The sequence below is a fragment of the Hippopotamus amphibius genome, chromosome 3 (genome assembly GCF_030028045.1).
Source record: "Hippopotamus amphibius kiboko isolate mHipAmp2 chromosome 3, mHipAmp2.hap2, whole genome shotgun sequence".
Lineage (NCBI taxonomy): Eukaryota > Metazoa > Chordata > Mammalia > Artiodactyla > Hippopotamidae > Hippopotamus > Hippopotamus amphibius.
In genome coordinates this window covers 47,648,710-47,673,774 of record NC_080188.1, presented here as the reverse complement: position 1 = coordinate 47,673,774, position 25,065 = coordinate 47,648,710, and the positions used below count along the sequence as shown (strand labels likewise).

The 25,065-nt window shown below is 36.0% G+C and overlaps 1 protein-coding gene across 3 annotated transcripts in view; it reads left to right on the top strand.

Moving 5' to 3' along the window:
- The first annotated feature begins 214 nt into the window (after positions 1–214).
- The window catches only part of NUP54 (nucleoporin 54), a 56,025-nt gene continuing 31,174 nt past the window's right edge, over positions 215–25,065 (top strand). For 2 of the 3 annotated variants that reach the window (XM_057726640.1, XM_057726639.1), the window contains exons 1-9: positions 215–375; positions 4,104–4,187; positions 4,277–4,438; positions 11,861–12,087; positions 13,675–13,862; positions 14,557–14,753; positions 16,743–16,797; positions 17,225–17,318; positions 22,255–22,362. In XM_057726640.1, coding sequence (XP_057582623.1) covers positions 309–375; positions 4,104–4,187; positions 4,277–4,438; positions 11,861–12,087; positions 13,675–13,862; positions 14,557–14,753; positions 16,743–16,797; positions 17,225–17,318; positions 22,255–22,362 — 1,182 coding nt within the window. In that variant the 5' untranslated portion in view covers positions 215–308. Of the gene's footprint in view, positions 376–4,103; positions 4,188–4,276; positions 4,439–11,860; positions 12,088–13,674; positions 13,863–14,556; positions 14,754–16,742; positions 16,798–17,224; positions 17,319–21,354; positions 21,516–22,254; positions 22,363–25,065 lie in introns of all 3 variants that reach the window. The other variant, XR_009052597.1, reaches the window with a different exon arrangement.

Sequence of the window (25,065 nt, the reverse complement as noted above, 5' to 3'; positions counted from 1 at the left end):
CTTTTCCAAGGGGGCCTCCCTAAAGCAGTTTTTAAGAGCTCTCAAACTGCACGATGCGGCGAGCTTCCCAGCACCTTACCTTGTTGCGCTCCATGCCACGTGAAGCCACAAGGCCCCAGAAGCTAGCCGGGCCGGGGGCGTTCCCTCTCCGCTCTCCACCCCCTACGCTTTTCGAGCGTTCCGGCTTCTTAGGCTAGGCCAGAAAGGAGGCGGAACGCCGAGATCCGGAGACGGTTTCCCGGCCGGATCGAAAAGCGGCGTGCACCGAGTGTCGCGGGAGCAGCACCTTGGTCCCCTGCTCCCGCGACATGGCCTTCAACTTTGGGGCTCCCTCGGGCACCTCGGGTACCGCTGCAGCCACCGCGGCCCCCGCGGGTGAGTGATTCCCCCGGACCTTCTCCCGGGGCGGAGGGGAGGCCTTTGGTCCGGCCCTTCGGTCCGAGACTCTTCGGCTCGGGGATCCTGCGGTCTCCCGCCGGTGCGGAGACTTCAGGGGTTTCGGGAAAGGGCGGGCTGCAGCAGAGCGGGCGGAGGCGGCTCCTGAGGAGGCCGCGCGCGGGGAGAATGGAGGCCCAAGCCGGAGCTTGCGCGCTGCGGGTGGGTCCCCGCAGGGCCCGCTCCTTCTGGCGTTCGTTTCCCGCCGCCCGGGAGTCGGACTCGGAGAGACCGGAGGCGGCTCCTCGCACCCTTTGCGGGAGACCCATCCTCCCCTGCCCTCCCAACCCACCTCAGCCCTCCCCACCTCAGCCTCCGGGACCGGCGCGAACGCTCGCCTGGTGCCCGACCGCTGGGCTCGGCGAGGATAGGGCCGGGGAGCCTCGGGCGTTGCTCCGCGGCTCCCTCGGCCCTGGCCCCTGTGGTTCTCGCTGGGGGACTACACGCTGCTGCTCCTTCCTCCTGTCCCCGCCTCCTCGGCTTTCTTAGCTCGTTTGGAGCAAAGTCAGGGTTTGTCTTTGTTCACTTCTTTGAAACCTCCTGCAGACTCTTCTAATCTTTATCTTGCTTTCTTTTTCTTCTTTCTTCTTCCCCCTCTCCCCTTTTAAAATTCTGTTTGTTTCTTTGCCTACACGCCTATCAGGATTTGGTGGGCTTGAGACTGCCAACTCCACCGCCAGTGGGTTTAATTTTGGGGGTTTCGGATTAACTGCTAATCCTGCAGTGAACTTTAATATTGGGAATTTCGGTGTTTCTACTACCTCGGCGACTCCGTTCAATTTTGGTAACAGTCTGGCAAGTGCAGGTAGATATGCGGGTCGTCTGTGTAACGAATGTCGGGAGCTGGAGTCCAAGAATATTTTGTGGTTCCAGAGTTTGGGAAAGAAAAGCGACTTGTCTAATAAGGAAAAGAAATTCATTTCCTAATGTCGAATCAAAAACATTTGTATCGAGTTTTGACTCTTAAAAGATTTGGTTTGGGGAAGTCTTGAAAGTTATAAAGTGCCGTTGTTAAATTTGCATTTAATTGAACAAATATACCTTCCAAGTGATAAGAATTTGGAATGGGTTTTTATTTTGAGTAGAATATATCTTCCAAATTACTAGATATCTCTTTCAAAGTATAAGCTCAACAGTCAGGCCCGTTTTCCTGGAATTCTTGGACTCCTGCAGTCAATTTTTTCCCCATTTTTCCTGCATCTTTCATTGGAATTTCATATGATTGTCCTTGTGTTTCCTGAGAGAAACAAGTCTTATACGAACAGCAGCAACCTGTCTTGGTTTTTAACCTGTATAATAATAATAATAATGATATAATAATAATAATGATAATGTTTCTTTGGTCAACTAAGCAGATTAGGATACATTTCTATAAGATAATGTAATTATAGAAAGAATCCCCAGTTCTTTACGGGATTTTTTGAGAAATGATCAGAGAGAGCAATTTCATTTATTTTTGGATAGCATTGACTTCTAAAGGGTAGGCTAGACATCTTTGCACTCAAAAAAGATAACTGAAGATTTTCGTATCTATATGGATTGTTTCAAGCTCATTGGAAATTCTGCAAAACAAACTATAGTGTGTGTGTGTGTATATATATCTACCTACATTTAAAATAGGGCTAAAAGTCTTGCTCCTCAGCTGCTCGTATATGAATGTATTATTCATATTCTCTTACATATGCCACTTATGCCCATGCCAATTATATGCATTTGGTAAGCGTGATTTATTCCCTAAGACTTATTTGGGAAGTCTGGCATTTTGTGCAGTCACTTGTTACTGCAATGTGAGTATGTCCTTGGCATCTGATTTGAAAACATTTTTAAGAATACTTGAAATTCCAAAGATTAAACAATCCATTATCACTAATGTATGTTTAAAGTGATCACATATCACTGTTGTTTGGTACGTTTACTTTCCCTTATTTGCTTAAAATTGGCACTGGGTAAAACAAAAAAATTGTGTTTCCGAACAAACCCACTGGTTCGTAATTCAACAACAGTGTATAAACCTGTTGGTATTTGCTTGATTTCAATGTCCATTTGGAGTTATCACTGTTAAGTTTTGAGTTGTGATAATGTAACTTTTAACTACTTTTATGTGTGTTCATTAACTTAGTCTTCAGCAATGGGCTGATTGAAATTCTTGTTTATTTTATATCCTTGCAGATCCATTATTACTAATAAACATTTTTCATATTATGGAGCATGTTAAGATACCAATATTTTTATTGTATAGCCAGTTCAGAATATATCTTAGTTTTTCTGTGAAAGTGAGAAGTAATGAAAAAGATTAGGAACAATGTTCAGTACTTTAGGTGATTTTTATCAGAATGTTTACAGTTTGCAGTACTGCAGTAGAACCTAGAAGTAAGTAGAGTATTTTGTTGTGCCTGCATGCAACATGTAATGTATTCTTAAGTAATTTTCCAAGTCAGAATCATATGATGACTATCAGTGGGTTGGGTTTTTTCCTTCTTATATCTTTTATGTTACAATATTGATGAATCGCTGTCTCTTATGCCAGAAATATACAAAATTAAAAGTTAGAATCCCCAAAAGTCTGCAGCATAATTCAGCACTAATGGTTCAAACATTTGTCTTAAAAGTCTTTTTTGGTACCACATTGGTAATCAGGTAAAAACTGACAGTAGGGGAAAAAAAAAAGCAATTTTATATTGGCTAGCATTCCATACCATTCATATGTCAAGTTAGATATGGTTAAGATTAATTTCGTCTCTAGATTTATCTAAAAATGAAATTTGTGTATCTGTCAGAGTTCCCAGACTGTGGTGCAGAGCCCTGTGATAGTTCTGCTCTCCTTGCTGACCACTGCCGTCTTGTGATTTTTTTCCCCTTATCTCTTCAAGAAACACATTCTTGTTGTATAAAAGTCAGTATATTGGTATGTTTCACTTAAAAAGTTGCTTATCCTTGATGGAGACTAAATAGAAATCTAAGCTAGAGTATAAATTAATTAACTGAAGCCAGGGTTGCAAACTGGCAACGCAGTCTGCTGATGTGATCTGTTTGTCGCACTGTTTAAAAAATATTTGAATTAGCTGCAAAAAAAATCAATTGAATTCAGGTTTAAAATTATGTAAATTTTACATAGAAAATCTAGGTTTGCTATTTCTCAGGGAAAATGGAGATATATAATACGACTAAACTACCATTCTGCTACAGTAATTTGCTGGAATTTAAGAACTGCTACCATTTAAAAAAAACTGTTCACACTTATCTGTTCCAGCAGTCAGGAAACACCTAGTCTATTTCATTCATTAACGTTATCAACCTATATCTTGTAAGCATTTGCATTTGCAGCCTTACTCTAAAAGTACAGTCATTTTAGTGTTTGTTAAACACTATGGCAATAGGTTTAACGTGTCTTCTCAGCTGTAACTTAATCACCTCTTTAGTTGGAAGGTATATATTGCATTGTGGTATTTCTGCTTTAAATACTTAGTCGTTCATTTCTTGCAACATATTGACCTCTTGATTAGTAGTACAGTTTTTTAAAAATTGATGTTAAAGTAGAGAAAGGAATAGTTAGACCAATATATTTTGTCTTTATGTGGAGTAATCGCTTATGTGGTTTGAAAAAGAAATTACTTCATGTGTATACAAAAGATTCTTCCTTTCTATTTTATTTATCCTTTTTTAATTAGGTGGGTTTAGTGGATTTGGGACAACGTCTACAACAGCAGGTTCTGCATTCAGCTTTTCTGCTCCAACTAACACAGGCACTACTGGTAAGAAGACATATCATTTGTAGAAGCGAATGAGCTACAAGTCAGATTTTTTTTTTTTAACTTAAACAATTTTAATTTCTCATTCAAAGGATTCTTTGGTAGTACTCAAAACAAAGGTTTTGGATTTGGTACTGGTTTTGGTACGACAGCTGGAACTAGTACTGGTTTAGGTACTGGTTTGGGAACTGGACTTGGATTTGGAGGATTTAATACACAGCAGCAGCAGCAGCAGCAGCAGCAGCAACAGACTAGTAAGTATAAGAGGTTTTTGTTTTCAAATATAAAACCATAACAATGTAGATAACATTATTGAATGCACTGTTCAAAACACTTTAGTGGATTTTTTTTTTTTTTTTTAGGAATTTTGTGAGTATCATATTCCACAGATTCCAAAAGCTACTTCTTATGTTTATATATGATGATGGCAGCTGGGGAAAAGACAGACCGGCATGATTATAAGGCTTCTGTATTTAGTATTATTCTGTTAAAATTTTTGTTTTTGTTGATAAAAATAACACAAATATAGAAAGCTGCACAAAAGTACAGCTTCATGAATTGTATATAAGATGAATGCCCTTGTAAGCACTGCGCATGTCAGGAGGTAAACCCTGGCCAGCCACATCAGAAGCCCTCCACATTTCCCTACTAGTCACTTCCCCATCAGAGGAAATATAGTTTTGCCTTTTATGTTGCTCACATCCTTACTTTTCTTTATGGTTTTGTCACAGGTGTGTAAGCAGCATAGTTTAGTTTCATTTGTCTTAATTCTCTGTAAGTTCTCCTTTTAGCTCTCTTTTTTTATTTTTCAATTTGTTGAGGAAATCAGATCATTTGTCCTGCAGAGGTTGTGAGTCAGGACTTTATTGATTGCATTCCTGTTGTATAGTTAACACATGCCTTTGTCCTTTGTATTTCTTCTAAATTGGGTTGAATCTGGGGGCTCATTTATGTTGATAGTTCAGTTTTTTGTTTGTTTGCAAGACTAAATAGGTAGTGTTGTATTTTTATCAAGAGGTATGTAATGTCTGATACTATTTTTTGTGATGTTAACAGCAGCCATTGGTGATCACTACCTAGATCCATTAATTCATTAGGGGTTGCAAAATGCTATTATTCCAACCGTGTGATTTCTTTTTCATTTATTTGTTGAAATACTTCTGTAAAGAGAAACTTTACCTCATCCACTGTTTGGTTGATTTTTTCCCCTTTATTCTTAGCTTTCAGAATAAAGAGTTGGTTCCCTATCGTTCTCCAAAGGTAACCAATTTTTTTTTTTAAATGTCAGCAACTCAAGAATTTAAATTACTTGATATTTTCCAGTCCATTGCAGTTTTCCATATTGATGTTTAAATTGCTCCATCTTGGGCCAGCGTAAACCTCTTGAGGTTGGTTCTCAAGTCCTTTCAGACACAAAAGTAGAATTAGTCTTAGATAGCTTCCTTACTAGCTGGTATGGCAATATGTTTCAGGGTAATCTTGTATGGATTAGTTTGTTTAATTATCACAAGAACTCTATGAAGTAGAACTCTTGTTACCTCCATTTGATAGGTAAAGAGAGCTAACTGAGAGAATTGTGACTTTTCCCTATATATCTTCCAAGATGTAGTATAGACGTAAATCAAGTTCCTCGACTTCCTTTGTAATGCACCTTTTGCTTTTCCATAGTTTGCTACCTCTTAAAATCACTTTTGTTTCATTTTTCTTAGGTAACTTGATTGATTGGCTAAAGCTCACCCTACTCAGTCATTGAAGATTAGTAACTTATTAAATATGAATTTCAAGAATTATCTAACCAATAGGATGAAGATAATAGAATTATTCTTTCTAGTGTTACAGTTATATCTTTCTTACTGTCCTCCTTCAACAAAACAAAGTTTGACGGAAATCCAAGTAGTTAAGGAGAAGAAAGGAAAAGTAAAGTTTTTTTCTTTGTTTCTTGACATAAAGTCTCTTCAATTATAAGTTATTATAGTTGTGCCTACTTTGGTTAGGAAAAATGGGAATTTGAATCTGGTGCTGTTCATTTTCAGAGTGAAAAGGGCTCATTCTGCTGAGTGTATGTTTTATGAGAGGCACTGGTTATATAAGGTATATGTACTGGGTATATAATGTTGCTCATAGTCTATAAGGAGATAGAATAACAAACATCCAATTAGACAGAATAATAAACATTCAATTATAAAAAATACATATGTGTGAAAGCACTAAAATAGACCCATACAAGGTGCTTTGGAATGTAGAGGAAGAATTGAATCTTAAGAGAGTTAGCCAGTTGGATAAAGTCAGAAAAGGGTACACTAGGCAGAGGGAATAACATTGACAAAGGCATGAATGCACGGCACAGCGTGATGAATTTGGGACCTGCTGTTGTAAGGAGTTTGAGTTTAATCTGCAAAGATGTGGACCTTTTGCCTTATTTTTAAAAACTCCTGCTTGTATGAGGCGCTTGCTGTCTGGTTACACCATCTGTGATATGTCTGATCTCCGTTATCTGCCGACTTCCTGGACAGTACTCTTGTTCATTGAACACTTTGGCAGCTGGCTCTGAGTCTTGCTTTTCTTTCCAACCTGTGCTATCAATCTGTGTTATTTTAGCATTCACATGGCTCTGTACTCAGACAGTCATACCATCTACCTTTTATTCCAAAGACCTTCTCCATTTCACTTTAGCCACAATTCTTACCTTGGACTTTGGCAACATCTGAGACTGTTCTAATTCCATAATCACTAATGTAAACATCCCACAACCCATTGATCTTTTTAGCCTGCCTTTTCAACTACTTCCAACATAGCTGTTCTTAGACCTCATTAGGATCTTTAGACCACTGACACTTTCTGCTCTTCCATCAGCTCCTTCCTGTCTTCACTATCCTTTCTGATGAGCTTAGAGTCCTTGTCCTTCCATTTCAGTCACTCTTGCCAATATGCTAAAATTCCTTGTCCTTGTATCATGGATGCCGGAAAAAACAGCCGCAAGCCTGTGTAAGCCCAACTGTCTATCTAGATACCACTTGAGAAAATCATACAGTACAAAAGATTGAATAGTATCTCTCAATTCTTAATCACCAACCCAAATTGGAGCCTCAACATTGCCTGGTAATCCTGTGAAGTTTCTATTTTCAAATTTTTCTCCCACTTTCTATAAGTTGTTTTAAGCGTTTATTCTCTTCAAATCTCAAGTTTCTCTGTTCTGACTTTTAATAGATGGCCTTGATCTCTACTTCAAAGAGAAATAGAATCCCTCATTGTAAATTCCTTCAATTGCCCACTACGGAATCTATTTATCTACCTCCCTCTGTACCCATCCTTTTCTCTTTTCACCTGTGCTCTGGATCTCATATCCTCCCACCTTCTGGGGCTCCTTATGCTGTTGATTATTCTTCCCAGCAGCCCCCACCGCAATCAGCCCCCCACCCCATTCAGCCCCCCACCGAAAACAATTTCTTCAGCTTCTCTATCCAAGGATTATTCTCATCCACATTTAAACAGTCTGAAGTTTCTTTTTTCTTAAAACAGCAACAAAAAAACAAAACTACTTTAATTTCGCATCTCACTTCAATTATCATTTGCTATCACTCTTTTCTCCCCTTCATAAACTACTTGTAATAGATATAGAAGAATGGGATCCCCTGCTGCTATCTTCTGTTACCTCTTAGCCCACACTAATCTGGTTTCTACTTTTTTTACCCAAATAGTTAAGGTCATTAATTATCCCAAATGCAGTGAACATCTACTGTTCTTTAATTGAGAAAAATTCTGACACACAAAAATAGAATAGTAAAATGACCCCATGTTCTACCAAATAGATTCAACAAAAGTCAGAATTTGCCACATTTGTTTTATTTATATCCTCCTTCCTTCCCCCCACCCCTGCCTTGAATGTTGAAGTATCAGTACTTTAAAGCAAATCAGAAACATGTCATTTCACACTTACTTTACTGCTTTACTGTGCTTCTCTCTTTAAAAACATGGAGTCATTCCAACTCACAATTAATAATTCCTTGGTATAATCCTTAATCGGATTTCCCCATATGTCTCAGTAAAGTTTTTTTCAGTTGATTTATTTGAATCATGATCTAAACAAGGTCCACACATTCACTTTCTTGTTGTGCCTCTTAAGCTTCTTTTCAGTATAGAGAATTCCCTGCTTGGGTTTTTTTTACCCCGCTCATGAATTGGTACAGAAACTGGACAAGTTGTCCTGTGAAGTATCCCCTATTCTAGATTGGTTTCCTTGTAGAATCATTTAACTTTATGCCGCATATTTCTGGTAAATGAGGTTAGCATTAGGTACTTTATTAGATTTAAGTTTGACTTTTTGGCATGAATACTTTGTAGGTGCTGTGTGCTTCCTATTGTATCATATTCAGAGGCTGTCTATTTTAGAGATGCTAAGATTGATCACTGGGTTCAAGGATGAGGGCCAATCTGTCTTGTAAAGTTCCCCATCCGTCTTTAACCTAATGGTCTCATTCATTGATGGTCATTGCCTCAATCTCTGTTATTTTAGAAATGGTGATGTTCTAATTCTGCCCTCTCCACACTGAAAGTCTTCTGTAAAAGGAGTTTTTCTTCATCCCTCCAAGACTGCTTGGTCACTCTGAAATGGAATTCGTATAGGAAGGCATGATAAATTTTTTCTTTTTAATTGACATTTTTTGTAAGAAGTTGCTGGTGGGCTGATTGCTTCCAGTGGTGTCCATGGAGTTGAGATTTTTCTGAATCTTTGTTTTTTACTTTTAAAAATTATCATTTTGAATGCATGAAATTTAATAAATTGAATGTGTTTGAGTGGTTGCATTCATTGTTTTTGATGCTCAGGTTGTCACATTTTTGGCCAGTGTGAGCCCTCAACTTCAGTGATAGTCTGGTCTTTTTTTCCCCTACCCTATTGTTTAGTACTCCATATTCCTTTTGCCAGCTTATCTTCCCCTCCTGTTTGACACAGAGATTTTGCACATGCTGTTCTTCTTTTGCCACTACCCCACGGCGTGGCAGACTACTTCCTTTAGACCTTAGCTGAAATTCTTATAGGACAGCCTTCTCTTAACCCTCCTGCCCCAAGCTTGATTAGCTCCCTCATTTAGGACTCTCAGAACCTCTACTTCGAGGCATTTATCACAACTGTTAATGTTTGTTTGGTATACTCGGTTTGTTTGAAGAACCTGTCTTCTTTACCACCGTATCCTTAGTGTTTGCCTATATGTCTGACACTTAGAAGGTACTCAGTAAATATTTGTTGAATGAATGCATGGTGAATGAATGAATGAAAGTATGCATGTATGTACATATGTATGATATATAAAACCAGGAGACACTGTATTGTCAGGAAATCTAAGGGAGAAAAGTTTTCCAAGAAAGATGTGTATTCAGTGAAAGTTGAAGATTTTCTTTGAGGGTTGAAGGAATAATCAATAGTATGAGGGCCCTGAAAAGATAGAGAGGTGTGAGCAGTCTAATTTGCTAAGGCTTTAGAAGAGTCTGTTGGATTTTGTTATTTGTGTTTCTCAAATGCCTGCCAGCTAGTGAGCTCTGGGTAGACTAATGTGGTTGGAATTCAGTGTGAAGTGTAAATTAGTATAGATGATAGTTTGTTAATCTCATTTAAAAGTTGAAGAAGGGACTTCCCTGGTGGCGCAGTGGTTAAGAATCTGCCTGCCAATACAAGGGGCACGGGTTCAATCCCCGGTCCGGGAAGATCCCACATGCCGTGGAGCAGCTAAGCCCGTGTGCCACAACCACTGAGCCTGAGCTTTAGACCCCACAGGCCGTGACTATTGAACCCTTGAGCTGCAACTACTGAAGCCCACGTGCCTAGAGCCTGTGCTCCAAAACAAGAGAAGCCCCCACAATGAGAATCCCGCGCACCCCAATGAAGAGTAGCCCCCGCTCGCCACAACTAGAGAAAGCCCATGTGCAGCAACAAAGACCCAACACCGCCAATAAATAAATGAATAAATAAATTTATATTAAAAAAAAGTTGAAGAAGGTAAAGCCTAGGAATTTCTTGTTGGAGGCTATAAAGTGAGCTTATAGTAAATCAAGATTCAGGTCTTCTGGCTTCTAGTCTACTTCTTTTACCATTTTCATAAATGCCCATTTGGGAATTAATAATTCTCACGTGGAGGGTAACAGCAGCCCTTCTCTGGCCTTGTAGAAGCCCCCTTGACCTTGTGGTACTTGCAATCTTTAAAGCTGAAAGACAACTTAAATATCATCTAATATAGTAGTCCTAAAACTCAGGTTATTTTAGTATTCATGATTTTTCTTTTATCTACATACCATTTGTATTATTGTTAAAAAATTTTCTTTAAATCAGTTTATTTTTAAACATTAAACATTTTTATTTTGAAAGAAAAACCCAAGCTACTGCTATAAATGGAAAACCAGTATCACTTGCTATAAGGAAACAATAATTGAACTTAAGTCCACAGAAAATATAATAGTGTTAATAAATTCTAGCTAGATACCTATATTTTAAGCTCCTAGTCTTAGATTTGTTCTCCCCTTTGTTAAAAAGTGAGATAAGTGATGACACGAGGCATTAAAGGCATACCAGCACCAAACTGAGGCTTTAAAAATATATATCTAATCAGATAATTAAAAGGGAAGTTTTTGTTATATAATTTAGTTCATTTAGTGACTCAGCTGTTGCTTGACAGCTATAATTTCATGTACCAAGGTTATTTACTAAACTAGCACTTTGGAAATACTGATCTAACAACTCAGCCCTTCTTTCTATTGGAGAAATTGTAACACAGAGTTAAGTGACTTGTCCAGAGTTACACAGCCAGCTAAAGCTTTGGCTTAGTATTTGTCCATTTGTTGTTCTTTTTCACTGTATATTTCTTTGCACTGAGAAAAGGAAATTGTTTATTAAGCTGATATTGACATAACATTGATATAATGATTCTTTTTACTTATTTTGTATCCTCTAATTTGTATATATTATACAAATATAACAATAGTAAAGATAGTTTGAAAAAACAGTTCTGCAACTTCATAGACTTTACCCTTTTTTTTTTTTTGGTGTGGGTCTGATATTAATATGGATCTAATTTGTGTTGAACAGAATTAATTGTATTAAGATGATATTAGAAATGCAAGTTTAAAAAAAAAAAAAAGAAATGCAAGTTTAACATTATAAGGATTGTCCTAGCATATTACTTTCCTGTTACTGTCATAACAAAGCATCACAAACTTAGTGACTTAAAACATACTACCTTACAGTTCTGGAGATCAGATTCAGAAATACGTTTCACTGAGCTAAAATCAGGGTGTTGATAGGACTGCGTTACTTCTGGAGGCTCTACGGAAGAATCCATTCTCTTGCCTTGTCCAGCTTCTAGAGTCTCCATTTCTTAGCTTATAGCTCCTTCCTCCATCTTCTAAAGCCAGCAGCATAGCATCTTCAGATCTCACTATGACTGACTTCCCTCTTTCCTTTTAAAAACCCTTATATTTTGTTGAACCCGCTCTGGTAATCCAGGATAATCTCAGCTTAATTAATTTAATCACATCTGCACATAACTTGCTGTGCAAGTTATATTTATAGGTTCTGGGGATTAGAATGTGCATCTCTTGGGGTGGGGGATATTATTCTACTTACCATATCTAGGATCTGAATTGATTGATTCTTTTCCTGGAAAACTAATTTTGGATTACATTTTTAGCATTAGGTGGTCTCTTCAATCAGCCTACACAAGCTCCTGCCCAGTCCAACCAACTGATAAATACTGCAAGTGCTCTTTCTGCTCCAACACTACTGGGAGATGAGAGAGATGCTATTTTGGCAAAATGGAATCAACTACAGGCCTTTTGGGGAACAGGAAAAGGATATTTCAACAGTAACATTCCACCAGTGGAATTCACACAAGAAAATCCTTTTTGCCGATTTAAGGTATTAATACTGCTTTTGATCTTCACTTGAAGATGTATGAGAGAATGTGCTATTTGGATTAAAATAATACTAAGAAAACCATTGCTTGGTTTTTTAGTACTCCTTGAACATGATACAATAACACTTTTGTTTTAAAAGTACAGGAACTATAAAATTGAAGTGATTTCTTACATATGTGTGATTGAGATGACAAGAATATGACTGAAGGAAGGTATGACTAGAATGTAATTTATAACAGGAAAAAATGTTAACAGAGGGGAAATGGTCTGCTTGGCACCTGTAAAAGGGAGACATAAAATTAGAATTTAGTAGTTTTCATCTAACATTGTCCTAGAAAATACACCCTAACCAGCAGATAGGAGTAACTCTTCTGCTTGGCATGTATACTGTTGTCACTATTATAGCTGGATGCCAAAGCCAGAACTACAACAATATACTAAATTTTTGCTCTGATTCCATGCCTATCAAACAACTTTCTGGTTTGAATTTAACTTCTCAGAGATTCTGCTCATCAGCCAGTGAGAGTATTTAGGTCAACTTGATGATGTATTTTTCATAAAAAAATAATGTATTTCAATCCAGTTTATATATTAGCCTCTTTTAAGTTTCATGGGCCAATGTCAGTCTCTTAAACCTAATCACTGTGTACATAAGCTGGTGTTTGGAGTTGCAAGGCTGAGGATCAGACCCTTGAACATGGTTAAACAACAAAAAGTAACTGATCTGTCTTGTTAGAGAATATCTCTTTATCTCATCACTCTACAAAAAGAAAGTATACCTTTTGAGTGTATATAGTTGAAATTTTAATACTTTTGTATAGTGACTAAGAGGTATATAGTAGACATAGGTTGAATATAACAATTTAATGTTTTTCTTTTTTTAATTGCTGTATTAACATACATAAGGTAAAATACATGAGTGAATTTATATTCTTTTTTAAAAATTGCATTATAAGTGGTGACAAAAGAGAAAAAAGGCTTCTGTCTAAGAGTAATTCTTTAGAAAGGTGTAGTTTGTCATATTTAATATTATGTGAAAAACTAACCTGTTTCATAAAGTTTTGTATTACATGAAACTATAAAATAATGTAGATGTTCTTTATAGCATTTATAAGTTGACAGTGTTATTATGGTACTTTAAAAGTATTTAGCAAATCATTTCTTTATATATCTTTATATAAACGTTGCTTAAGATTCCATGGGTCAAGATATAAAGTAAATTACATTTTGGTCCATGACTTTTGCAGTCATTTTTACGGCATGCAGAGTTATTTTGACAGTGTTTGGAAACACCCAACAATGGTGGATATCAAAGTTTTTCAGAGGAGAAAGCTGTTTAGTTACTCTGTGGAAGAGGAAATTTTAATTTCACTCTCTAAGTTTATGTTCTTCTTGGGTAAGAAAGCTTCTCTTTATAATTTTGTGACCTCCTAGGGCACAGAGTTGTGGAAAGAATCATTACATATTCCCTTCATTACTAGACACTAAGCTATTTTCCCTGTTTTAGCCGATGTTAAACTGTTAATATTAAACACCTGATTTGAGACCTGTACGTGTTTTTGATATTGTTTGTTTTGTCATTCCACAGGCAGTAGGTTATAGTTGTATGCCCAATAATAAAGATGAAGATGGGCTAGTGGTTTTAGTTTTCAACAAAAAAGAAACAGATATTCGAAGCCAGCAACAGCAGTTGGTAGAATCATTGCATAAAGTTTTGGGAGGAAACCAGACCCTTACTGTAAATGTAGAGGGTATTAAAACATTGCCAGATGATCAGTAAGTATACATTAAATATACTGTATATTTCTGTGTGCCTTGATCCAAAGAGAGTGATCAACAGTGTTTTTGTTGCTAAAGCACAAATTAAGTCTCAAAGCAGAGTGTTTCTCAGCTAGTGATTCTTCAGTATTTGTAGAAACATTTGTTTAAAAGCTTTTTTCTTAATCTTGGATTTTCTTAACTCAATGGATGCTAATAATTTCTTAGATTTTTCATTCAGAAACAGGAGGAAATGTTAATCATGGCTGTGTGCAAATTAGGGACCAGAAAGACGTTATTGGAAAGTTTTAAGTGATTACTGTTCATGTTCACTCATGGATGAACATGATTAACTTCCCTTGTCCTATGTATAATTATCATACTTAGTGGCAAGACATTTGCTTTAGGATATTTTGGGTTAGAAGAATTATTGTTACTAGTGAGATACCAGATTTTACTTTTTGGTCTAAATTGCGATGAAGCGATCCATAAGCTTCAACAGAATCTCCAAAGTACTTCTTCATTCTGGGGGGGGGAAATAACATTTACTTACTTTGCAGCTAAGCATACCTTATACATATTTTATTTGCCTATCTCATTGTAACTATATTTCTGAATTCAGCTAGCACCCTTCTGAAATCACATGCTGCGTTGATACTTTTGACTGTGAGTTATGTGCTCTGTATTTTATAACTTGGTTATCTTTCCCCAGGACAGAAGTTGTCATTTATGTTGTTGAGCGTTCTCCAAATGGTACTTCAAGAAGAGTTCCAGCTACAACACTATATGCCCATTTTGAACAAACCAATATAAAAACACAATTGCAGCAACTTGGTGTAACCCTTTCTATGACTAGAACAGAACTTTCTCCTGCACAGATCAAACAGCTTTTACAGAATCCTCCTGCTGGTATGTTTCCAGAGTCATGGAGTTGAGGAAATGAAAAATTTGGAAGTGTATGCTTCCTCTCTATTTTGGGAGGTGTTGCTTGGTTATTAATGTTAATAAAACCAGTGTCAGCTTATCACATCTGCTTATTTGGGACATAGTTTTGAATGTTGTTATTGTACTCATTCATTCATTTAGTTCTTTTCTATTATATAGCTAATATGTTTGTTAGAAATTTAGGCAATGATGAACTAAAGAAAGACAGTCCATAATCCATCTATGCAAAGATAATATAATCTTAATATTTTATTTTTGTCTAGCTTATCTCTTATTTTAACTGAGTATTCAAGTAAAACCTGAATGTGTTCTCACCATAAAAGTTTCTGGATGGTACAACTCGATTGACTGTGTGATAGATCTTTACCTCTCTTCCACAGAACTAACTACTGTCGATAATTTATTGAACTTTATTAATCCTTTATCTGTGATTTTAATGTAAGCATATGTATACAAAGTCCTTGAAAAAAAGGATTCTGCACTATACATTTACTGCAGCCTGCCTTTTTACTTATAGTATTTCTTAGTACTTTCCATGTCAATACATAAAGATAAATATTCTTTTTAAAAACTGCATGGAATACTGTGGATATACCTTACTGCATTTAACCTCTAGGTTGTTTCTACCTTTTACTATTATAAACTATGCAACAATTAACATCCTTGTGAATATGTCTTAGAACACATGTATTTTTTTAGAATAGATCTCTGGTAGTGAAATTTTTGAGCCAAGATTATGTGTACAGTTAGCCCTCTGTATCTGGGAGTTCCACATCTGCGGGTTCTGCATCGGCACATTCAACTAATCGCAGCTGCAAAATAGGAGAAAAAAATTTTTTAGGAAGTTCCAAAAAGCAAGAATTGCTGCACCTTGGCAGCTATTTACAAAGCATTACATTGTATTAGGTATTATAAGTAACCTATAAATGATTTAAAGTGTATGACAGGATGGGTGTAGGTTATATGCAAATACTGCACTATTTTTTACAAGGGACTTGAGTATCCCCAGGGAGCAGGGTGGGTCCTGAACCCCATCCTCTGTGGATACCAGAAGGATGACTCTACTTTATATATTGTAGGATACTGCCAAATTGCTCTCCACGGGAAGTTCTACCATTTACATTCATAACAGGAATGTGTTACTTTTCCTAATATTTTTAATTTTTACAGTATTTTCTTATTCTCTATTTTTGCTAACGATGTAGGTTATCAGTCTTTAATTTTGCCACTTTGATGGCAAAAAATTAATATTTATTTTTATTTGCATTTCCCTGATTACTACTAAAGTTGACCAGCTTTTTGTATGTTTACTAGTCATGTGTTCATAATTATTGTAAATTACCTTTTCATGTCATTTGCCCATTTTCTATTAAATTTTTTGTCTGATTTAGAAGAGCTCTTCCTGTATTCTGGCAATTAATCTGTTATCCTATGGGTTATAGGTATTTGCTTTTTTAAAAAAATAAATTTATTTATTTATTGGCTGTGTTGGGTCTTCGTTGCTGCACGCAGGCAAGGAGGGAGCTACTCTGTGTTGCATTGTGCCAGCTTCTCACTGCAATGGCTCCTCTTGTAGAGCATGGGCTTTAGGCACTCGGGCTTCAGTAGTTGCAGCATGGGGGCTCAGTAGTTGTGGTGCACGGGCTTAATTGCTCCTCGGCATGTGGTATCTTCCTGGGCCAGGGATTGAACCTGTGTTCCCTGCATTAGCAGACAAATTCTTAACCACTGTGCCACCAGGGAAGTCCTGATATTTGCTTTCAAGTAACTTTTTATTTTATTTTATTTTTTTTGCCATATCAATTTGTTGTTCTTGTGGTGGTCATATTTGACAGTCATTTTTCATTACAGCTTCTAGGTTTTGTGTCTTACTTTAGGAAGGCCTTTCCCATACAAATACTATAAAAATGGAAAATAGTTCCTTTTAGAAAAAATATTTCTTCTTTGTTGTAGGTGTTGATCCAATTATCTGGGAACAAGCCAAAGTGGATAACCCTGATTCTGAAAAGTAAGTGTATCTTCATCTTGTTTTCATATAAGAACTAATATTTACTACCAGAGAAGCAAACAAATGCAAGCTGTTAACCATAATTCTTACATTTGAGGTGAGTTTATTTTTCTTTTCATTGTTTTTTAAAGAATGTTGATTATGGTAAGGCAGCATAGTGTGGTGAAAACATTAAAATCTGAGAACTAGTGCCCTGATTATGTATTTGCATTTAATAATGTAGTTTTTGACCAAACTGTATTTCCTCATTCATAAAATGAGGAGGTTAGATGAAATCTCTGTGGTGTAACATCGATTTCATAGTCAGATCTGCGTTTGAACCCTAGAAATTTAATGTGAAATTACATGAGTATTATTATGAAAACCTTACCTTATATTTTGTAATAATAGACTTAGGTCTGAAAATTGACCACTTGTGTTTCTTCAGGTTAATTCCTGTACCAATGGTGGGTTTCAAAGAACTTCTTCGAAGACTGAAGGTTCAAGATCAGATGACTAAACAGCATCAGACCAGATTAGATGTAAGACTCTAGCTTCATTCTCTGGCCCTAGGAGTAGTATAGGGGTTCCAGACCTTTCTTTTTACCATGTGTTTTAGTTACTATTTTGTCTTAGGGGAAACAATATAATACTGCAAATTAACAATTATACTTTTATATAACTTCATTATAGAGCCTCCAAAATCATGTAAATCTGACTTGATGTATTTTAACAATGAATTTAGAATTGTTGGCTTTAACAGATTAATTAGACTGTTGAATGCATATTATTTTATTAAACACTTTTTTTAATGGGGCCTTATGAAAATGAAGGCTACAATTATGATTATGTTGTCATAGTGTATTATAATTTAAATTATTGAAGCTTAAATCTACTTAATATTTTATAAAGTAGACTTGTAATCAAATGCCTAAAGGTTCTTAGAGGTCACCTCCAAGTTCTCTGATACAGAAATCTTAATTAGATATTCATTCAGACTTTGAGTAATGAAAAGCTTACTGTTTTATGAAGCAACTCATTTCATTGTCAGCTCTAATTGATACAAATTCTCTTCCTTACATTGACCCAGAGTCTGCCTCACCATAATTTACACCTGTTTTCTCTGGCATGTTTTGTAGGTAATCACTAGTCACTATGTTCCTATGATAGCCCTACAGATCATTGAACATCATAATCATTCTTCCTTTTTAGTAGTATTTTCTCTGGAAAAAAATTCCACCATGGTTTTTTTTTTTTTTTTTAATTTTATTTATTTATTATTTTTTGGGGGGTACACCAAGTTCAATCATCTGTTTTTATACACATATCCCCGTATTCCCTCCCTCCCTTGACTCCCCCCACCACCTTCCCTCGAGTCCCCCCCATCCACCATGGTTTTTTAATGTGACATGATATCCAAGCCTTATTATTGTAGGCTGGATACACTGAATTTATTGGCATCACTTTTTTAAAAATTATTTATTTATTTATTTATTTTATTGGCTGTGTTGGGTCTTTTTTGCTGTGCGCAAGCTTTTGAGTTGTGGTGAGTGGGGCTACTCTTTGTTGTGGTGCACAGGCTCCTCATTGCCATGGCTTCTCTTGTTGCAGAGCATGGGCTCTAGGCGCGTGGGCTTTAGTAGTTGCAGCACATGGGCTCAATAGTTGTGGCTTAGGGCTCTAAAGCACGGGCTCAATAGTTGTGGCGCATGGGCTTAGTTGCTCCGCGGCATGTGGGATCTTCCTAGAGCAGGGATCGAACCCGTGTCCCCTGCATTGGCAGGCAGATTCTCAGCCACTGCGCCACCTAGGAAGTCCCTGGCATCACTTTTAAAATGAGTCGTCCATAGTACTGTAAATGGGGTGTGATCAAAGTTCTTCAAAGTAAGGCTAAAGAAGCTATTATCTCTATTTTTGTCAGTCTTGCTAGAGGTTTGTCAATTTTATCAATCTTTTCAAAGAAAAGTTTTCTGTTTGCAGTTTCATAAATTTTTGCTCTTAACAATTTGCTTTATTCTGCTTGCTTCGGATTTTTCTCTTATTTTTCTAGTTTCTTAAGGTAGAAGCTTAGGTTATTGAGACTTTTCTAATAAAGGCATTTGATGCTATCGGTTGCCTTGTAAGTGCTGCTTTAGCTGAATCCCCAAAATTTTGATAATGTTCTATTTGTCATCTTTGATTCATGAAAAGTATTTTCTAATATCCCTTGAGGGTTCTATTTGACTACTGGATTTTTTTGACTAATGCATTATTTAGAAGTATGTTTCATTTTTCAAGTGTTTGGAGATTTTTCTGTTACTCTGTCATCATCTAGTCGAATTCTGTTATGGTCAGAGAACTTTATACGATTTCAATTCTTTTAACTTTGTAAAGGTTTTTAACTCACATACCTGTGAAAAGAATGTGGATTCTGCTATTCTTGGAGTTTTCTGTTAAGTGTCAGTAAGATCCATTTGATAGGCTGTTCGGTTCTTCTGTATGCTTGTTGATTTTTCTATCTGCTAGTTCTATTGTAAGAGGAGACTTGAAGTCTCCAGCTACACTTATGGGTTTGTCTTTTTCTCCTTTCATGTATTTTGAAGGTTTGCAGTTAAGTACATATGTATCTAGGATTGTTACATTTTCTTGGCGTATCTACCTTTTATTATTCCATAATGTTCCTCTTTATCCCTGGCAATCGTCTTTGCTCAGAAGTCTGCTTTCTCTGATATTAACATAAGGCCACTCTAGCTTTCTTTTGATTAGTGTTTGTGTGGTATATCTTTTTCCATCCTTTTACTTTTAACCTACCTTTATCATATTTGAAGTAAGTTTTTTGTAGACAGCATAAAATTTAGATTTAGGCCTATAATTTTATTGTTAACTGTTGGCTCTGTTCTTCCTCCTTCTATTTCCTCTTTTTTGCTTTTCTGGGTTATTTGGACATTTTTCAGTATTCTGTTTTTAATTTCTTGTCATTTCATCTGTTTTTTTAGTGGTTGCTCGAGAGCAGTAGTTCTCATTGGGAGTGGTGGTGGTGGTGATTTTGTCCCCCAGGGCACATTTGGCAGTATCTGGAGACTTGTTCGGGTGTTAGAAAGTGGGGGGGGGGGGGGTGCATCTAGTGGGTAGAAGCCAGGATTCTGATAAGTATCCTACAGTATACAGAATAGTAGCACTGCAACGAAGAATTATCTGGCCCAAATTAATAGTGTTAAAAGTGAGACACTCTTCTCTAGATGCTATAATGTATTTCCTTACAGTAGAGCTAATAGGCTTTTCTTGGAGGTATCAGCATGATGCCCACTTCCAGGTTTTGGGCTGTGTTGAAACCAAACTAGGGGCTACCTGAGAAGAAAATAATGGTAAACTCACCACTAGTTCAGTGGTACTTCAAGTTCATGTCTTCTTCCTCTTGCTGCTTTTCAGAGTCCTCAGGTAGTTGCCCATGCATTCCGTTCGTTATGCAGCTGTCTTCAACAGAAGAGGTAGAATGGCATGTACCTAGTCCATCTTGTGCAGAATCAAAATTATTTATATGTTTTGCCAGTTTGTCTACTGGGCTTCATATCTTTTCTTTTTGAATTTCAGGAGTTCATCATTTATTATAGATTCTAACCGCTAGTCTATTTATAACATTTTAAATATCTCCTACTTTTTTCATCTGTCTGCTAACTCTGTCTTTAGTGTCCATAGTTGAATAGAAAACCTTTATTTTGTTGTTCCTGTTGATTAACAATGTTGTGTTAATTTCTACTATACATCAAAGTGATTCTGTTATACATACTCATACATTCTTTTTCATTATGGTGTATCACAGGATATTGAATATAGTTCCCTATGTAGGATCTTATTTTTGAAAATCTTAATTTTAATATAATGATATCCACTGTCTTTTGTTTCTTTTGTTTTGCTTTGTTTTGGCCTTGTGTTTTCTTTTTTGGAAATTTGTTTAAGAAATCATTCCTCACCCAAGGTCTTAAGAGTCTCCAACCTTTTTTTTTTTCCCCAATTATTTTAGAATTTAACCTTTCACATTTGAGTCATCTGTTCTCATGGAGTTCACTTTATATATACTAAGTGATATGAACCCAACTTTCTCTAAATAGTGGGTCAATTTTTCCAATGTCATTCACAAAAAACTGCTATTTTCCTCAATGATTTATCAAAGCATTTATAAAACCAAGTTCCTGTATATATGTGATATAGTCTGTTTTCAAATCAGTTTCACACTTTTTTTTACTTGTACAGCTTTGTAGTGTATCTTGAAGATATGCGGTAGAGTGAATCTCCAGTCTTCATGCTTTTCAAATTAAGATCTTTATAGATCTTCATTCTCCTATAACAGTTTTAGAATGAGTTTGTCAAAATGCTAGAATTTTATGTGGAACTGCATTAAATATATAATTTGTAGATAATTGAATCAAATTATTCCATCATGAACATGTTTCTTTACTCATTGAGGTCCTTGTGTCCTTTGTAATAGTTTTAAAACAAACTCTTTAAAAATCATAGGCATTTTTTTTATTCGTTAATGCCTAGACAGTTTTAGTGTTTGTCAATAAATACTGTGAATGGTAACATTTCTGTTTTTCGCAGTATTGCTGGTATAGAAGAAGAATTACTCTTGTTGTCCAGAAGCCCTCCCAACTTTTCAAAACTTGGATGGGGAGGAGGGTGCCTGGGGTACATAATAGAAAATATGGTCACCTGATTTTGTCCCTTCAACATGGCCTGGCATTGGAAAGTTTCCTTAAAAGGTGATGTGTAGGTAGACATGCTAAAATATGTCTCTTGTAATCTTCTTACCCTCTTACTTATAACATTTCAACATGATCCAGTATCATAGAATGATTAATTATGATAGGAACAGTAATGGGGTTAATTTTGATTGGGGAGTTACAGCAAAATAGGATTTTAACTCGCTCTGTAATGTTAAGACTTTCATAAGGTAGAGCAAATTTCAGGCCAGGCAAAGAGCAAATCAAAGGTCCAGAGACATAAAAATGTGTTCAGTTGTGTAATTAATATCCTTTCTTTTCCCATCCACTCTGAGCACATCCCTTCATAGTATTCTGTTACACTTAATACTGGACTATATACTATATTTTCTGCAAGTAGTTAGATTTAATTGTTTATTAAAGCCCCTCCTGCATGTCACTTTATAGACCTTAATGTTTTCCATTCATGGCCTGGTTGTTGGCTCTGTTCCACAGCATTACTTCAAATTCCTTAATTATTTCTGAAGTATATATTTTATTTTTTTTATACACTTTGCCTCATCTCTAAATTTCCTGGAGCTCTAAAGAAATTTTTGAATGGTACTTTTTAATTTTTAGATTTACAAAGGGGAAGAAATATAAAAGGAGATTTGAAGGGAGTAAGTTTATATTTTCAGAGATGACTCTTAGGCTCATCTTTTGCATATAGGTAAACCTGATAAATAATTGTGATACCTATATTTGATTTACCTTAAAAAATTTTCTTTTAAAAAAACAGATCATTTCTGAAGATATTGGTGAATTACAAAAGAATCAAACTACAACTATGGCCAAAATTGCACAATACAAGAGGAAGCTCATGGACCTTTCCCATAGAACTTTACAGGTAGTAATTTGGATTTTTTTCCCCAGCATTTATAAGACTATATATGTGATGGAAGTACTAATTATGAATTTTTGCAATAGAAGAAAACAGACTAAAAGGAAATAATAAAACTCTGAAACTGAAAGTACCAAAATTTCTCATTAACACTTAGAAGTTGGAGGAGAGGTCCAACGTCTCTTCTCGAAGAGAGCAAGTGGAAATATTCTAAAATTAGCATTTTATTGGGGGTGGGGGGAGCAGTGGAAAAATAAGTCATCTTGGTGCAAGAAAAGTATGCATCAGATCATTATTCTGTGGTCTTCATAAAAACAGAAAAATACAGTTTTGATTTTGAGTGCTAGAAAAGGGAGTGTAACTGTTAATGAAAGAAAAGCAATAGAACTTTCAAATTAACAAGAGGAAGTAAAAGAATGAATAGCAACAAAAATTGAAATGATCTTGAAAACGAACATTACATAGCAGAATCAAATGGGATACAGCAAAAGCTGTACTCAGGAAAATTTATTAGCCTTAAAAAAACTTCATTTTTTAAAAAGTACAAATACAAAAAATAAAGAACTTAGTGATCTTAAGTTAGAAAAATACTAACAAGATAAGCCAAAAGAAACCAATAAGAGAGAGATAGTGAAATGACTGAAACAAAAAAATTAATCGTAGTAGAGAGATTAAATTGAAAACCTGTTTCTTTGAAAAGACCATTAAGGTACTTCCCTGGTGGTCCAGTGGCTAACACTCTGCACTCCCAATGCAGGGGGCCCAGGTTCAATCCCTGGTCAGGGAACTAGATCCCACATGCCACAACTGCAAGTTTGTATGCCACAACTAAAGATGCTGCAACTAAAGAAATCCCTCCTGCCGAAGCTAAGACCTAGTGCAGCCAAATAAATAAATTAAAACAAACAAACAAAAACCATTAAAATGGCTGAACATGAGTCTGGAGAAGGAAAAGAAGACTCATCTTAAGAGCCTGAAGAAGGAAAAATTAGAAGTGAGAAAGGAGACATTACCACAGATACATACAAGAGAATAAGAAAATACTGCAGTGGAATTCAGGGCAATAAATTGAGAAGTTAGAGAAAATGGATGATTTTCTAGCAAAATGGGAATTATTAAAATTGATCTACAGAGAAAAATCTTAAATAGACAAATACCATAGAAGCAATTGGGAAAGTATTAAAGATCAGCCGTGGAAAAAGCACCAAGGTCAGTCAGATAGCTTCATTGCTAAATTTTGTTTAACCATTAAAGAGCTAAACCCAAAGTTACTTTATTTCAGACAAAAAGAAAAATATAGCTTTTTTTTTTGAAGTTTCATTGAGAGATAATTCACTTACCATACAACTCACCTATTTAATATAATTCAGTGATTTTTAGTATATTCACAATTTTGTACAACCATAACCACAATCACTTTTAGAACATTTTCATCACTCTCAAAAGGAACTCCATATCCATCAGCAGCAACTCCCCATTTCATCCCAACACCGCACCCCTCCCCCCCCGCCCTAAACTTTGTTTCTATGGATTTGCCTATTTTGGATACTTCATATAAATGGAATCATATGATATGTGATTTTTTTCACTGGCTTTCGTTCACACATTTTCACGGTTCACACATTTTCACGGTTCATGTTGTAGCTTGTAACAGCACTTCGTTCCTTTTTATTGCTAAATAATATTTCGTTGTATTATTCTTAGTCATTGTATAACTATACCACATTTTAATTTATCTGTTCATCAACTGATAAACATTTTGGTTATTTCCACTTCTTGGCTGTTATAAATAATATTTAATACTATTGCTGTTAACCTTTGTGTACAAGTGTTTGTGTGGATGTATGCTTTGTTTCTCTTAAATATGTAAACCTAGGGTGAGAATTGCTTGATCATGTGGTAACTCCATGTTCAACTTTTGGAGAACTACCAAACTGTTTTTCAGAGCAGTGGCAGCATTTTATGTCTCTGTGTTCAGTACCCCAAAATAAAAATTTATAAACATTAATTCTAGTAGAGATGCAAATTATGCTAAGCGAAAGAAGCCTGACTGAAAGGCTACATATGATATAATTCCATTTCTATGATTCATGCAAAAGGCACAACTAGAGGTGGGTAACAGATCAGTAGTTGCTAGGAGCAGGAGGTAAAGGGAAAGGAGACTACACGAGGCAGGAGGGAACTCTTGGGGGTGATGGGAATGATCTATATCTTGATTGTGGTGATGGTAACTTGTGTTTTTCCAAATACATAGAACTATACACCTTAAAAGGGTGAATTTTGCTGTATGTGGATTATACCTCAATAAATCTGACCAAAGAAAACAAATGCAGAAATTCTAAGTGAAATATAAGAGAGTCCAGCTATTTATCAAATTCTAAAGGAATACACTTTGCCTAATTTATCATAATTATCATAATTTATTATAGTAACACATGGAAGGAAAATATATAAGTTTTCATAAATATAATGAGCAAGGTAGTTAACTAAACGTTGAAAAGAGATTATCTCTTTTTGCTGATGACATGATTATGTATCTAGAAAATCCAAGGAAATAAACTATAGAATTAAGGTGTTAAGATGGCTCAATATGAGGTAAATGTACAAAAAATCAGTGTTTCTTTATACTGTTAATGGAAATAGGAAAATGTTTCACTATTATGAAAAAACTGTAAAATACTTAGGAATAAATTTGAGGGAAGTACACAA